The sequence below is a fragment of the Ochotona princeps genome, chromosome 16, assembly GCF_030435755.1.
Source record: "Ochotona princeps isolate mOchPri1 chromosome 16, mOchPri1.hap1, whole genome shotgun sequence".
NCBI lineage: Eukaryota > Metazoa > Chordata > Mammalia > Lagomorpha > Ochotonidae > Ochotona > Ochotona princeps.
In genome coordinates this window covers 7,140,922-7,157,589 of record NC_080847.1, presented here as the reverse complement: position 1 = coordinate 7,157,589, position 16,668 = coordinate 7,140,922, and the positions used below count along the sequence as shown (strand labels likewise).

At 45.2% G+C, this 16,668-nt stretch overlaps 1 protein-coding gene across 1 annotated transcript in view; it reads left to right on the top strand.

The window, feature by feature from the left end:
• The window catches only part of VAT1L (vesicle amine transport 1 like), a 128,116-nt gene that overhangs the window by 46,638 nt on the left and 64,810 nt on the right, over positions 1–16,668 (top strand). Inside the window, exon 4 of the mRNA XM_004584044.4 lies at positions 10,861–11,003. Coding sequence (XP_004584101.1) covers positions 10,861–11,003 — 143 coding nt within the window. The remainder of the gene's footprint in view (positions 1–10,860; positions 11,004–16,668) is intronic.

The window sequence follows — 16,668 nt, the reverse complement described above, 5'->3', positions numbered from 1 at the left end:
TGTTGATCACATCAGAAAGTGTTGGAACCTAGGTCAGGATCCTGCTCCTGTTGAGAAACCTAGTTAGTGAGGCACCTTGGATGAGCACAGACATTCAGAACAAGGCACAAAGGCAGACTGCTGAGCTGCGAAAGCCATCATCCAATGAAGGTCACTAGCCTCCTGCTGGGCACTGTTGTACACTTGTTTGCAGATTCCTGAGTTGAGGACCCAAGCATTGTAGTAGATGTGTGAAGACAGGAGTAGGGAAAGTAAGCTTTTATTTTCTAAGCATCACTTTGTTCCTGATCTTGTGCAAGGCTCTGTACTTGCATGTCAGTGTAACACCACGGTGACCGGAGGAAGCAGGGGATAGCCTACCTTTATAGATAAGGCTATCAGTTCAGAATAGCTAGGTCAAGTTCTCTCTGGTGATGAATAATAGATAGACTGAAGGATCAGTAGCCAGGTCCCACTGATTCTTTTCTAGCATTTATTTACCTTACTACGTGATCTTTTTCCAGGACACTTTGAGTTCAAACCTGTTGATCAAGGACAAATAAAAGCATCCCCTTTCATTCTGAAAAACAGTGTTAACTTAGATCATACATTATGTGGGTCCCCTCCTAGCAGTAATTTGATTTTTTGTTTTTGTTGTTGATGCATTTATCAAAACCACAGCTCCAAACTGTGGGTACAAATTGTAATTTGGCTGGAAATGTGAATCCAGCATCCCACTATGCAAATGCAATCATCTAGGAAATCTATCCAGATGTGCTTCATGGAAGACAGCCTGCTTGGAAGTGACTCTAACCCTCTGTGATTTAGAGTGAAGGGGGCTCTGCCATCTGGTGAGCTGGATTGCTCCCTGGCCAGGAGTCCAGCCACAAGGCTGCTGCAGAGACACTCAGGCAGTACAGGTTGTCCAATGGTCCTGCATGGCCTCTGCTGCTTAGAGAGAACTGCTAATACGGGATACAAGACTGGGCAGGATCTCAACAAGGGTTATTTAGGATTGTTACACTGTACAATGGGACAGGTTGAACACTTCACAAAAATACTCAATGATGAGGCTAGGCAGGAATTGCCTCACTCTGGTGGCTGGGGTTCACAGCTCTGTCTACCAGTGGGTACAGACCCATCATTACAAGTCACACAAAACTACAGTAGAGTAGTGGGTCGTGGTGGCTGTAGTTGCAGATGGCACCCTTCCATCCCAGCTACCGGCACTGCTGTTGACAATCATGAATCCCAGAGGGACTGAGAAAAAGACCTGAAGTTAGTAGACTGCAGATAGCAACACAGAATGATGTGGCGATAAAATTTTATCCTAGCCTCTTCTTTGTGCCTGTCCTCATGTAAAGCACACTAGCCTGCTGCTAAGGACATATACCAACAACCCTTTGTGACAATGCTCCCTGTGGTTTGTACATGGGATTACTGAAGCTCAGAGGAAGTAGCTTTCCAAAGGCACACGGTCCGCCAGTGATGTAGCTGGGATTTACATTCAGGTGTGCCTGACTCCAAAGTCCATGTTGACCCCAAATGTGCAGCTGTTCTGAGGTAGGGCCTGTGCTCCTGTTCTTTCAAGAGACTCAAAGCACAGAGCACAACAAAACTGGAAATGAGATCAGGACTCTGTTTCAAGACTCCTAATCAGAGACAGCCTGCTCTGGGCCCTTGTTTTGAAAGAAGTATACCTGCTTAAGGTTACAGCTATTCTTTCGCACAACTGAGGGTTGCCTTCCTTTATTTCTCAAACAAAAGCACTCCATGCTGGACTGACCATCAAATATAATACGAAATGAAGACAGATTGACCTTGAGTGTCCCTGGACTAGGAGGACCCATCACAGGCACATCAGCCCAGCACTTGCCAAGCTCATGGAACTTTCTTCCTGGCACTCAGCTAGCTCTGGGCACATGAGGTTCACTAAAGCAACTGACTCTGCTCCCCCCTTAGTTCATCTGGCTGCTTCTCCTCATTGCCTTTGCAATGAGCTCAGAGTGGACTGAGAAGATAGAAAGGCTGCCTCGTCACCTTGGCCGCCGTGTGACATAGCAGAGCTATATGACCTGACTGGGCAAGCCTGGCAAGCAGCAGCTGAGGCTGCAGCTGGGAAAGCTGAGAGTGTCCAAACGTCAGACACGATGGTGGGGCAGCAAAACTTGCTTCTCTCTTTGTATTTGAGTCTTAGGGGACTGTGTTAATCATGTCCTGAGCTCAGGATCCCATACATTAAACCCAGAGAGTTTGTAGATTGTTACAGTGCCACAACAGAGAAAATTCAAGGAAGGAAGCCCCTACAGAGTGTTGGAGCTCAGCCCTGGCTGACCAGCAAAATTCCCCCAGGGAACTTTCTAATGGTGTGGTAATAATAAGGCCTCATTTAGGTGTTTAATAAAATACCTGCATTGTGATATTCAGAGTATTACAGGGCCTTGTCATGTAAGTCCCAGAGCACACCATCAAGAATGATCAACAATTAGGGTTTCCTCAGAACTGCCTCAGAAACCTCAGAGGTAAGGTAGGCATTGAGCCCAGTGGTGAGATGCTAGTATTCCATGCCAGAGTGTCTGGGCTCAAATTCACACTTGCTCCTAATTCTAGTGCCATCATTTTAGATGCTGGGAGGTATTTATTTTTATTGGAAAGGTAGATTTACAGAGAGAAAAGAATGATAAAGATCTCCCATCCACTGGTTCACTCCCCAAATGGCCACACTAGCCTGAACTGAGCTGATCTGAAGCCAGGAGCCAGGAGCTTCTTCCATAATAAGTGTCACAATCAGTAACATTAACATCGTCTTGGGTGTGCTGAAATGCAGCTTCTCAGGCCTTCCCACCATCACTACCACCCCAACCTCCACCTATGGAATCAAAAACTTCAAAGGGAGAGTCTTACACTCTCAGGTGTTTAAAAACATTTGTGTGTCTGAGATAGATACATATGTATGATTGATCCTGAATCCTATTTCACCTATAATCACCATCCCTGTATATATGCTTCTAACCAAGGAGCTGAGGACTCAGTCCCTTTCTGTCACATTGGTGGCAAGAACTCAACTAATTGGGGCCAGTGCAGTAGCTCAATAGGTTAATCCTCACCTTGCAAGTGCCAGGATCCCATATGGTTGCCAGTTCATGTCTCAGCTGCTCCATTTCCCATCCAGATCCCTGTTTGTGGCCTGGAAAAGCAGCAGAGGATGGTGCAAAACGTTCGGACCCTGCACTCATGTGGGAGACCCAGAAAAAGCTCCTGGCTCCTGCTTTGGATTGACTTAGCTCTGGTTATTGAACCTGTTTGGGGAGTGAACCAATGAATGGAAGATCTTTCTCTGTGTGTCTCCTTTCTGTAAATGTCTTTACAATAAAAATAAACTTATCTTTAAAAAATAGTTTCGTACTTAAAGTTTGAGCAACTTAAAAAAAAATGCCTCTCTCTCTCTCTCTCTCTCCCTTTTTCGCCTCTCTTCTGTGTTGGCTATGCAATCCCTCTAGCTTCCTGCTGTTGATACTGTCAGCTTCTGCGTGTTATAAGTGAGTGCCATGTAAAGGTCAACATCTTTGCAGTCACAGACAAGACAAGAAAAAGGAAAGCTGATTGATTCTTAGAGCAGAGTAGGTGAGAATGTGAAATAGCTTCTGCTGCTTTTGATTGTGGGTCACATGGATCAGCCCACACAGTGGGATTTGAATCTCCGCTTTCAACAATTAAGCCGACTGAATTGTTAGGCAGGCAAATGACAGCATTGATCTGAAAAATGTTTGTGACCCTGTGTCCAAATTCAAGTGTGGGAGTTTGTGTTGTCATAGGAAAAATACAAAGATGACTTGAGTATCCAGTGTATTAGATTTTGTGATAACATTTGGTTATCTTTGCCAATTCGAGTGTCTCTGTGCATCTGTGAAGATGGAAAAATAGATGACAACTCTTTGGAAGAGGAAAATCTTTTCTCACCAATTTTTCCACCCATCTTGGTATATTCACAAGCTCATTCTGCTAATTCCTCTCCATTCTTGGATTGTGTCAGTGATTGGTGACTTAACTGCTTCAAAGTGAAAGCAGAGAGAAGTGGAAAGTTCCCATTTTCATCAGACTTAGGGTAGTGAATCAAATTTCATTCTCTTCAGGAGGCTTTCTCAAACACACTTTGTGTGGTTCATTTCAAGAGCCTGTCAGTGTAACTGGAAAGATGATAGGGATCATTAAGACCATGTTCTCATTTGAAAATGTTTATGGTGTGATGCCGCCTGCAGATCTGGAATCCAATATACCAGTGCCAATTCCAGTCCCAAGCCCCAAATGTTCTTCTTTTGATCCAGCTTCCTGCCATTGGGTCTGGGAAAACAGCCAAAGATGTCCCAGGAGCTTTGGCCCCTGACATCCACATGAGAGACCCAAGTGGAGTTCTAGGCTCCTGGCTTCAGCCTGGCCCAACTTTGGTCAGTGCAGTCATTTGGGAAGTCATTTGGCCCACCTGATGGATGGGAGATCTGTTTCTTTCTCTCTGTGTGTATGCCCAACCCTCTCTGTTCACTCTGCTTTTAAAATAAATCTCAACAGAAACAAATACAAAATGGATGTATCTGATGCACAGTCACATGATACATTCAAGAATCAGGGTTCTGATCACAGGAAAGCACTTTCCTTTCCTTCATCTGCTGTTCGCCCTGTATGATCCACACTCCACTTTAATGCATTATTGTGTATTTTCAAAAAAAAAAAGACCATTTCAACACTTGGGGTGTTAGCGGCGCTCGTGATGGAAGAAATGACTCAGGGAAGTAACAGAGGCTGAGAATCAAAGGATGATGAGGGATCAACCAGCAGAAAGATGGGCTCGCCAAGACACAGCCAGCAAGACAGGGATTGCAGACAGGGCAAGCTGCACGTGCAAGGATCCTGTGGGGAGAAAGTGGCGTTCTGGGAGAAACAGTGTCCTTCCCTGTGGTTAAAGGTAGCGTTCTGGAATAGTATGGGAAACAAGGCTGTGGAGGTGTCTGCCTGACCGAGACCTCTCAATCATCCATGCCTTTTCTCTTGCTGAACTGCATCCCTCGTGCTGACGCTTGAATCTCTCTACACTAATAGACTTCCCTATTGTAAATTCCTCCTTAGGAAATAACCAGAATTTTAGCCAGACTGCATCCCAATTGCAATTCTCTTACAGGTAAAAACTTCCACCTTCTTAGTACTTCCTATGCATCAGGAAGCATATTAAGTCTTGTACAGGGATGCCTTCACTTCCCTGGTCACTTGTGTACTGTGCCAAGCTTTTCTAGAACAGCCTCTTGCTCAGAATTGCTAGTATGTTGTCATAAAACAGCACCCTTGCAACAACCATCCCTGGGGTTTTCTGCTACCTTTGCCCTGCTTAAACAGACCGGTTGCTCCAGGACGAAGATAGGCCTGTTGGAAAGCTGTTTGAAAAACTATGTGTCCGTGTAGACCTAAGTCAAAGATCTGAGAGCGGATCAGCGAGGCCTTCCAGACTGGTGCCAGGCATCCCTGGGTTAACAACCTGTGTACTTAACTAGATGGGCAGGAAGAGTGGATGGAAAGACAGCAGTGTGGTTTGGAGTCCTCAATACCTGGGTTCAACTCCAGCTTCATCACCAGCAAGCCATGCAGTTTTGGACTTCCTTTCCTGTCTCTAAATCCCCCCCTTTTAGGTGTAAAAGGAAAACAAAATAACTCACTCTTTAAAGATGGATTAAGGATTTAGTGAAGTGCTTTGTGTAGGACCTGGTGTGTAGGTGGGACAAAAGGAACTGTTACTGCTATTACTGCTGTATTGTTAGCCACGGAGAGGAAACAAGAGGCCTGGAGCACAATCTTTATGCTCAAAACAGGGGAAAAAAAATCAATTAAGAACAGGTCATGCAACCCTTTATTTACTGATGTTGCTAGGAAAAGTGATTATCTTGTTATGTGCTTGCTCTGGAAGTAGACGGAAAATCCCTCTTTATTGAAATTTCACTCCGTCTTCCCCAGATGTTTCTTGAGTCCATGCTATTTGCTAGACAGGGCAGGAGAGAAGTAAATAAGGGGCTGTTCCTGACTTGTTGTGGGAGCCAGAGAAGAGGGGAGCTAACCATTTTTCAAACATGTAACAAAGAGTATTTGTCCTTTTAGCTACAGAATGCTGACTATTATTTACTTTAAAAAAAAACAAATCACTGAGGGGCCTTGCATTGTGGTGTAGCAGATAAAGTACTGCCTATAACACCAACTTCCCATATGGATGCCAGTTGAAATCCCAGATGCTTCACATCCAATTCAGCTCCCTGCTAACGTACCTGGGAAAGCAGTGGAAGATGACCCAAATACTTGGACCCCTGCACCCACACGGGAGCCCTGGAAGAAACTCCTGGCTCCTGGTTCCACCTGCCCCAGCCCTGGTCATTGTGGCTGTTTAGGTAGTACACCAGAAAATGGAATATCTTTCTACATCTTTCTCTTTAACTCTGACTTTTAAATAAATACGCACATCTTTTAAAAAGTATCATTAGGCCTGGCATGGTGGCTCAGTGACTACATCCTTGCCTTGCATGCACTGGGATCTCATATGGGTGCCAGTTAGTGTCCCGGCTGCTGCATTTCCCATCCAGCTCCCTGCTGTGGCCTGGGAAAGCAGTTGATGATGGCCCAACTGCATCCACGTGGGAGACCAAAAAGCTTCTGTCTCCTGGCTCCAGATTGGCTCAGCTCTGGCCATTGTGGCCATTTGGGGAGTGAACTAGGCAACAGAAGATCTTCTTCTCTATTATGTCCTCTCTGTAAATCTGCCTTTCCAAGAAAAATAAATAAATCTTAAAAACCAGTAATTGAGGATCTTGTATGAGACTTTCATTGCCTGAGAGAGTTGGTGATGAACCAAAAACTTCCACACAGATGTGTCTTGAATTTGTGTTTTCAATACATTATTAATTTATATATTTATGTAATATTTATATAGTGCATTCATCATATATAATTCTAGCCATATTACTGAATATGTAAACACAAACCATATATAACACATTTAATACCAGTTACATACTGTTCACATGTAACATTATTTACTATATGATACTGACATATTATACATGACAATATAAATGTATTAGCAACCCAGATTCTTCATATCATCTTTTTTTTTTTTACACAAACCCCTCTGTCTTTAAAATGGAAGTGGTAAACTTTTGCTCCAGTCAGAGCATGCACATTTCAGTTGAACCTGTGCCTTATTTCAACTCCACAATACTACAGCACATGAGGGATGAAGACGGCTGCCCTGATGCTGTTTCGCACTCACCCATTCAACAGGTGTTATCATTTTACCTGCTGTGTGCCATGCCTTGCCCTGAGTCCTAGGGTATAGAGCCAGTTAAGACATAGTCAGTGACTCTGGTTGAGTCTCTACCTCAAGGAGTATTTGTGGGGGCACTAAACCAACTCTACGGGGAAGGCCAGAGAGAATTCTGGGTAGAGGAGACGCCCAAGAAGGAGCAGCTCTATTTGAAGAGGAAAGAGACAGGCAGGGTGAAAGCGTGGAAGAGAACTGCAGTGATGCTAAGCCAGCATGGCCTGTTCAGGAGTTGATGGATGGTAGTGGATACGTTACTAGTAGCAATATAATAATAATGCCAAGAAAAATGCTAGGAGGAATCTTTATGGTAGTAATTGCAGTTTTTACTGCGCATTCACTGTTCTAACTCTTTGATGCATTGCATCATATAATTCCAGGAGGATCCTAGACTATATATGGTATTACTGCTCACACATTTGAGGTGAGCAACCAGAGCTTCCAAGATACCGCTCCTTTAGTGAGCTCAGCAGTCAGAAGAGAGGCAGAGCAAGATTCTAGAGGAGGCAGCTCTGTCAACTTCACCTTTTTCCTTAGTAAAAACAAACAAAAATGAAAATGTTAAAGGCTCATTCTCAGGCTGCTTGCACAGCACCAGGATCAGCAATGGCTGAAGTCCAATGTGTCATAGGGACTAAATGTGAGGGAGGTGGAAAGAGATATGCTAATGAAGCAGATGGTCAGGTTACAGATAACTCGAGGGTGTGCATTTTATTCTGAAAATCATGTGACAGGCACTGGGGAATTCTGCAACAGTGAAATGCTCGGTGCTATCCTCGGGAAGGGTCCTTCTCAGCCCAGAAGGTCACATGAATGCAGCCAGGCCAGGCAGACAGTGTTGTTATCATCCAGGGGAGTAGATGTGAAGACCTGAACTAGGAGGGGACCAGCACAGGGAAGGACATCTGGGAGAAAGCAAGCAGACACTGGCTAACAACTGGTTGTGGGGTTGAGAGACTAAGATTCCCAGATGATGCCAGGTACCAGGCTTCAGGGATGGACAAACGGGTGAGTGCAATCCACCAAAGCAGGGAAGGCAGTGAGAGGAGTGATATGGCCTGAACTTGGCCCCTCCAAGCCCATAAGTTGAAGGCCTAATTCATGCGATCTCAGAATATGATCTTATTTGGAGATAAGGGCTTCACAGAAGTAACTGAGTTAAACTGGGGTCATTTGGCTGGGCTCTCATTCAATATGACTTGTATCTTTGTAAAGATGGGGCATTTGGTAGAGATGGAAGAGGACGATGCAAAGAGATGTAGAGAAAAGATGGCGCCACTGCAAGCCAAGGAGAAAGGCCTGGGACAGATCAGCCTTCAGAATGGATCAACTCTGCTGCACCTTGAATTAGGGCACTGAGTCTCCAGACTAGAGAAGAGATTTCTACTTAGGGCCCCTGCAGTGTGGAACTGTGTCACAGCAACCCTCACAGACTAATAGCAGTGCAATGAATAATGTATTTGGAGGTGACCATGAGTTTGATGTATGGCTTGGGGGACAGCCAGGTAGAAACAAATGTCAAAAGTCACAGTGAGATATGAAAAAACACCAAAGGCGACTTGCAGCCAGCGATGATGTTGTGTTACTCAGCTCTGCCGCGTTGGCATCTAGAGCAGTGAGAAATACAACACAATGGGAATTTGAAATGGAGTTAAATGACTAGTGGACACGTTTAGACAGAGGAAACTGCAAGGATAAATACAATGGGTGCAAATTCTAGTTTCTCACAATTGTACTAGCAAGGTTATTCTAAACTCTATCAACTGTAACTGTGAGATACCAGTGGTTTTCAGAGGCATTCTGCTTGGCTGCAGATTATGCTTGTAAGCAAACATAGTATCTTTGTTTTATAAAATCTGGGGTTAAAAAAAATTAAACAGATCCCGAAGCTATTCTTAGAACAGAGAATTGTGGTCTGTCTAGAGTGTTAGGTTCATGCACATATTCTGAAATGATGACCCCCAAATGAGCATGACTGTGACATGTCTATTTTAGGCAGCAATTTAAAAGTCTGCTTAGCTTAAAATGTCAAAATAAGGAGACAGCATGACATAATGGAAAATGGCAATGACTGCAGATTAAGAGACCTTTGTTTGGGATCCCACGTGCGCCTCTGAAAAACTGAGTGACCTTACCCTTTTGAGTGTCCTTTCCCGCATCTATAAAGCAGTGATGGGAAAGAAGAACTAGGAGGATGTTCCAATTCTGGCCTTGTATAATCTTCTCAATGCCACCTTTAATTGCAACTGGAGATAACATTTCCATAAATTGACCTGCCAACCTAAATTAGTCCACCAACTTGAAGACATGAAAATAAGATGATGGCAGAAATTAATATCACAGATGACATTGGTAGAATAATTTCTCTCAATATGGTGGATAGACTGCTGGAAAGATCCAGTGCTTGGCTTGAAAATGCACCTTAATTACCAGCAAATTGCATTTCTCAGAAAGATTTTTTGATTGCACAAGATCACTGTATTTTGCCCAAAAACTTAAATTTTGACTGCATTGAGAAAGATAAGGAAAAAATCACCTATTCTTTATTGTATTTGGTATGCTGTCCTGGACTGTTACATATTTAAGACTCATCGTGACCTTTCCTTTATATGCCTGGGTATTTCAGCCCTGATTATAATAAACCCTTTTGGGGAAAAGTTAATTAAGATTTATAAAGTATCTGCTAAGTGTTAACATTTTGTGCCAGGTCCTTGGTCAGTGTTAGTTAATCCCTCCCTCAGGAATACTTCCCCGTAGAACATGCTGTCACTCATACTTGTCTTTTCTGTGCTCAACTCAATATGCTGAAGGTTGTTTACAGGGGAATCTCATCTGGCCTGGGGAGCACCCTCTATTCCTGTGGGGATGAGTCAAATGGATAGGAGAGTTACTGCTGGAGAAGCATCCCTCAACCAACATCACATGGAAATTCATTGGATCAGTACTCCAACCTCCCCATCCCTAAGCTGTGATAACCTGAAGTTTCTCTACTTGTTCACAGAGTTCTCCAGCAGAAATGAACTTCAGTAGTCCGTGGTGGTGCATGTAGTCCTGAAGGCACTGTCTTTCTGCGACTGCCTTCCTCATCCATTCTAATCCCATTATTGTTCTGTGAGACCATCTTACAAATAAATCAATTAAATTGAAATGTATGTTTCTAGAGCTCCAAGATATCTCCTAAGTGTCTATGGAGAAGGTAGCATTACTGTCACTGTATAGTTCAACGTGGCCAAGTTAATGCTTAATTCTAGTTCCTGGAGTTTGGATGACTCCCATAGTCTTTCTTTCAAAAGTGGGAGGGAAAGGACATTATAAAATGGCTGCACACCACATGGGCTGTCACTAGTTAGGAGGGTAGGGACACTGAAATCTAGCAGGTAGATGCTAGGGATGCTGTTAAATATCTTACAGTGCACAGATCAGCCACCTCCAAGAATAATTCAGCCTAAAAACTGTCAGTAGTGCCAGTCAGGAACTTGTCCTCAGTGGTGATTCTGGTGTCTGATTTGCCTAATGTCTTTCATTTGCAGGGCCAAGCTGTGGCTCAGCTGTGCTCCACCATCCCCAATGTGACTGTCTTTGGAACAGCTTCTACCTTCAAGCATGAAGCAATCAAAGACTCTGTGACCCACCTCTTTGACAGAAATGCAGACTATGTGCAAGAAGTGAAACGGTAAGGTGTTTGTTCCGGAGGGCACCAGGTTGGCCCCTGGCTGCCTCCAGTTGCACCTGTTCAAAGGGCAGCAATGATAGTGATGGAACACATCTTTTGAGGAGCTTAGCATCCCTAGCTCAGCAATGCACATATCTTAATTTATTTAATCCTCTCAGGAACTTTATTATTGTTGCAAGGAACAAAGCAATGGAGTGACTTACAAAGCTAATGCATTACAGTAGTGCTAGATGCCACTGTCTTGTCTCCACATTCAGAGGTTTATTTCTTGAGTGGGTAATTGGTGGATACTCTTCTGGGAAGAGTCGGGGGTCCTGAATTTTTTTTCTCCCATTGTCTTAAGCCTTAGGATCCTTTGCTTCCTGCGGGTAAGTGGGGGAAATAGCACTGCAATGTGATGAATGGGAGCTTTGTGGAGTCAGTCCCAGGAGGAACACATGTATTGCTCATACTCTACTGTTGGCTCTTGGGTCATTAACCACACCTTTCTAAAATCAAATGGGGAAACACTGCATAGCTGCGCCCCAGGCAGGCTGGCACAGGGGATAAATGATGAAAACTGGATTTAAACCTGTCAATTCTGACTTTGTCCCTCATGTACCTGTTGTCTAATCAGTGCTTCTCCAAAGGGTGGAGCTCAAGTAGAAAGGCTATCTGTAGAATAACAGAGTTCAGGGTGGGGGCTGTTCTAGAAAGATGACGTCATCTGCATGTAGATTGAGGAGTGGAAGAATCCCTGAAACTGAGAAAACTGTAAGAAAGCTTAATGGACTTCAAGTCCAGGGATGTCTAGTTGTCTGGTCAAATGAGAGTTATTGGTAAAGGGACACCTGGTGTGGGGGAAGTGAGGGGTGGAAAGGAATGTGGTGAGGCACATGAAGCCCTCCTATGCCAAGCTGGGATGTATGGACCCCAGCCTCAGTGCATTCAATAGTCCCTGAGGAAGTGCAAGACTGGGAGGTCCATCAACTGGCTGTTACGGCTGCCTGGGAGGGTTGTAGCTTACAACTGATGCATGTTTCACATGTGATCCTGATTGTGTGTGTGTTTGTGATCATGGAGTTAGGTGGAAAATCCAGCTTCCAACAAGGTTTCAGATGGTTTGTGTATCTCCCTGCAGCTGCTCTTCAGGGCTCCCTACTCACTCTGAGCCTGCTCTAGTCACAGCTCCTGGGGGTACTCAGAGATGACCCAGAACTATGGTTGCTCCTTCCCTGGCACTAAATCGCAGCTCCAGTTAAGTTGCCCAGCTGGCTTCAAAAAATAACTTTCTCTAGAGCACATATTTAGTTGGAAAAATTAAAGACCAGAGAGGATTGGAGAATGGGTTAACTGAAGGGAGAGATTTAGATTGAATTTGTTCAGGGACCAGAAAATAGGCCAGTGTAGCTGGGGACGAGGGACGGCCATGCCTAGGCAACTTCACCATGTCCGTTTCCCAGGCAGATGCCCCATCCACCATTCATACCCATCCTTGATCTGCTCTTTTCACCCATGTGAAATCAGCAATTTCCCTGATGTGAGAAGAGCAGAGGGTTACCAGGCCTGAGGTCCACTCACTGCCACCTTTCTTCAAGTGGGGTGTCCAACACTTCATTGTGCTTCTCTGATATGACCCCAGGATTACGCAAATGCTGGGAAGCCACAGATACATTTATGCCTTCTTTCCCAGCAAGTCTACCTTCAGGAAATAATCAAGGAGGAGATAACGCTGTAAGTTCAAAGCTGCCTGTCACAAGGCTGGGCACTGGTTCTGCTTCACTGTTAGGGCCTGGCATGTGTCAACAGAGTGAGTTCTGGCATTGTCTGCAACGGTGATAACTCCCAGACAACCTCCACCAGGCACAGAAGGGAAATGGATCAGCTTATGCTGCACCTACAGGTTTCAGTATGATGCAGCCCCATAAAGAATGACAGTCATGAAGACTCTCTCACACAATGAAAAGATGCTTATGGTAGCACAGCATATTGAGGGAGAAAAGCAGAATGCCAAATTCCATCTTTGCTGTGATCACAGCTTTGTACAAATTATTAGCTCATGTGGGCATCAGATGAAAGGAAAGGGAAAATATCCAACCGGTCACATGCCATAGGATGTGAAGAGAATGAAGGGTGACTTTCCTTTATTTTTTTGATCATGATTATTGTTACACTTCTATATGTACGGCGAACTAGAAAAACGTAATATTTTTGAGATGAAAACTCTTTTATGAACCCATCAGTCAGGAAGCCTCTTTTGAGTGTCATCCCAGCCTTGAGTCAGGCATTGTAAAGGGAATAGAAGAAAAGTATTTATGATACAGCCTTCACCTTCTCCCCCTTTTGGAGAAGAGTGGGGGTTCTGGGAAAAACAAAACAAGAGTTAGAAGCCTCGGGTTGTGTGCACCTGCTGGTTGGGATTTTGGAAGTAAGGAGAAAAGGGTCAGAGAGGGCCTGAGGTACTGGCAGAAGGGACAGGCTCTCAGTAAGGGGAGCCAAGACAAGTCAATATGGACAGATCAGATCACTTAAAATAAATTGATTAGGGAGGGAGAAAGTGAGCTCCCATCTGCTGGATCTCACCCCAGATGCCCACAACAACTGAACCTGGCACAGGATGATGTCAGGAGTCAAGTGAGTGGCAGGGATCCAGTTACTTACTGCCTCCCAGGGTCTGCACTAGCAGGAAGCTAAAATCCAGAGCCAGAGCCAGGAATCAAACCCAGAAACTCCAAGTTGGGATGTGGGTATCATTTTTTAAAAAAAAAAACAGATTTATTTTCACTTGGAAGGCAGATCCACAGAGAGAAGGAGAAACAGAAAGATCTTCCATTCGCTAGTGAACCAGTATATCACTGCCCAAATGGCAGCAACGGCTGGAGCTGAGCTGACCTGAAGCCAGGAGCCAGGAATCAGGAATCAGGAGCTTCCCTTGGGCCTCTTACATGGATGCAGATTACAAGGCTTTGGGCCATTCTCCATTGCCCTCCTAGTCCACAAGCAGGGAGCCGGAAGGGAAGTGGAGCAGCCAGGACACGAACCAATGCCGTTGGGGGTCCTGGTGCTTGGTGGGGGAGGATTAGCCAGTTGAACTTTTGCGCTGGTCCCAGGATATGGGTATCTCACCCAGGACCCTAGCCACTAGGCTAAACACCTGCTGCTGATGAAATCATTGTGTGTGTCCCTCAGACAGTCCCACAAGCTGAGACGTCCCCACTTCACAGATAAAGAAGCTGACTCCTAGGAGCACCAGATTTGCTCTCAAAGCCGTGTGAGTCTATAGACTTTCTGTTTTGCAAAACTCCTGTTGGTTGACAAGAACTTGAAACTTTGGAATAGAAAGGATATGTTTAATACATTGATGAGAGCATTAATCACCACAAGCAATTTAATGCAGGTAAGTTGCTATCTCAGGGAAGCATGTTTAGAGTTTCTTTGGTAGGAAATGGGTACATAGCATTGTTTCAGACCTTAAGCTCAATCATTCATCCAGCTATTAATGCCAGCCAATGGGCTGTGGATATGCAAGACAAGCATGTCCCTGGGACTTGAGATGTATAGACTAACAGACCACCACCACTCATAGGTAGTTGCAGGGGTATGTACAGGAGAACACAAATGAGCAGCCTCTAAGTAGAAGTCAAACAAACTTGCTTTGGGCTTCTGCATTTGACCAAGCAGATGCCACAGCGCTGCACCTGAGAAGGTCTTTCCTGCAAGGCCAGGGCATCCCACTGCCTGCCCTGTACTTGCAGGCAGGCAGACTGGCTCCTCAGGAGCCCAGAGGCAAGCTGCACTCCAAACAGTCATGTGACAATGAGCGTGGGCAGGCGTAGCAAAAAGCCCAGAATTGGACTGCGGAGGCAGGTGGAGGGCCAGCACGTGTGGTGGAAATGGTTCTGGGGGCTCAGAGAGTGGGGACCGAGTGGGGGAGCCAAGGATCCAACCAGAAGTCAGACTCACAAAAAAGGGAGTCAGCGTCATGCAAGGTCAAGCGTTTCTGCCCTCCCTACTCCCATGTTGGTAATGGCTTTATCAGTACCCACCACCCCTGAGGAAAAATTCCTTCATGGTTCATGTGGGTGGGGAAGCAGAGAGGCCCTATTCACAGTACAGTTCTGGGGCTGAGGGCTATGGACAAAGGAAGGACACACAGGAAGGTCTGAGCTCAGCAACTCCAAAATATCTTGCTGCTTAATTTGGCCCGAAGGATCTCTGAGCTGGGACTATATGTGTTTGCTTTTAAAATCCACAGAGATTTATGACAGCAAGAGAAAGCTGGCATGGACGCCACCGAGATTGGGCCTGGGCCCCAGCCTTCTCTGCTTTATGTAATTGTTATACATGTGCTGACAGGGTGGACACTGCCAGAAACTGGGGCGTAGATATGAGGATGGAGGATGGCAGTTTTCCTCCTGTGATTTTCATTTCTTCCCTAGCTCAGCAACGTTCCATCATGGAGCCGGCCTTAGACAGGCTGCTGTTGGGCCCTGGGCCATCATCCACAGCCCCAGCTGAGTCCACTTCAGTTGGATCCATTGATTCAGCACGGGAGGGTGGGGTGCAGATGGAGCGCTTCAAAAGAAGCAGTGTCTGCTAGAGGGTTTTTGCAGCAGTGGCCCAAGAACGGTCACTCTCCCTCTGGAGCAGACATCTGCCTCAACTTTACTTTTCCCTCTCAGAGTCTATCTCCCCTCCTTCTCCTGCCCACCCACCCCCAGGCTACCCCAGCCTCCGAAAAGATGCTATGACACCTGGAGGGATATTCATGGCTTATGTTGCACTTTTATATGTGCAATCCTAATCATTTGCGGTTCAGCTGCAGGAATGCTGGAGAGGTGGGAGGGTTAGAGGGGCAGAGTGCATCCTTTTTCCAGGAGTTTACTCCCTGGATAGCAAACACATTCCGTAATTAGTTATTTCTCAAAGACCCTACATTTACAATACAATGAAGTTCCCAACACATCATTCCCAGGGGCTTACCAACTCCTGGGTGTGAGGACAAGTGGACTTCATACACATATTCCTAGCTCTGCACACCCACTGCCTCCCTTGAAGTATTCAACAAAGGTTGTCCAGTTACTGGAAATCTAGGCCAAGTGTTTGTGACCCTGCCATAAGATCTCTCCCATAATCTGGAGGAAAACTTGATTGAAAATAGAGGTATCTTGGACTAGTTGTTTGGAAGAGCAACGAGGTGCAACCGGTTAAGCTGCCACGGAGGATGCTTGCATCCCTCACAGGAATGCCTGGTTCAAGTCCCAGCTACTCTGAACCAGCTTCCTGCGCTTCTGTCCCAGGAAACAGCAAATGATGGTTCAAGTGCTTGGGCATCCCTGCCATCCTCATGAGAGACCTGGATGGAGACCTGGGCTCCCATATGCAACTTGAAGAGTGACCCAGTGGGTGGAAGAGCTCAATAGTTCTCTCTCTCTGTATCACACTGACTTTCAAGAACTGAAAATAAATAAACATTCAAATAAAATTTAACATTGAATTCTCCAAATTCTACATTTAACTGTTGGTTTCCCAGAGCTGTCTGCTAGAGTTATGCTCCAATAACTAGATTGCTTGAATGCTTATTAAGTCTTAGATTCAGAGTGGTGAAATATCCATCAGCTTTGACGCCCAGCTAAACTTAGATCTGAGTTCCAGCTGTGTAGTGTCAAGCTTGCGTGAGGCTCCT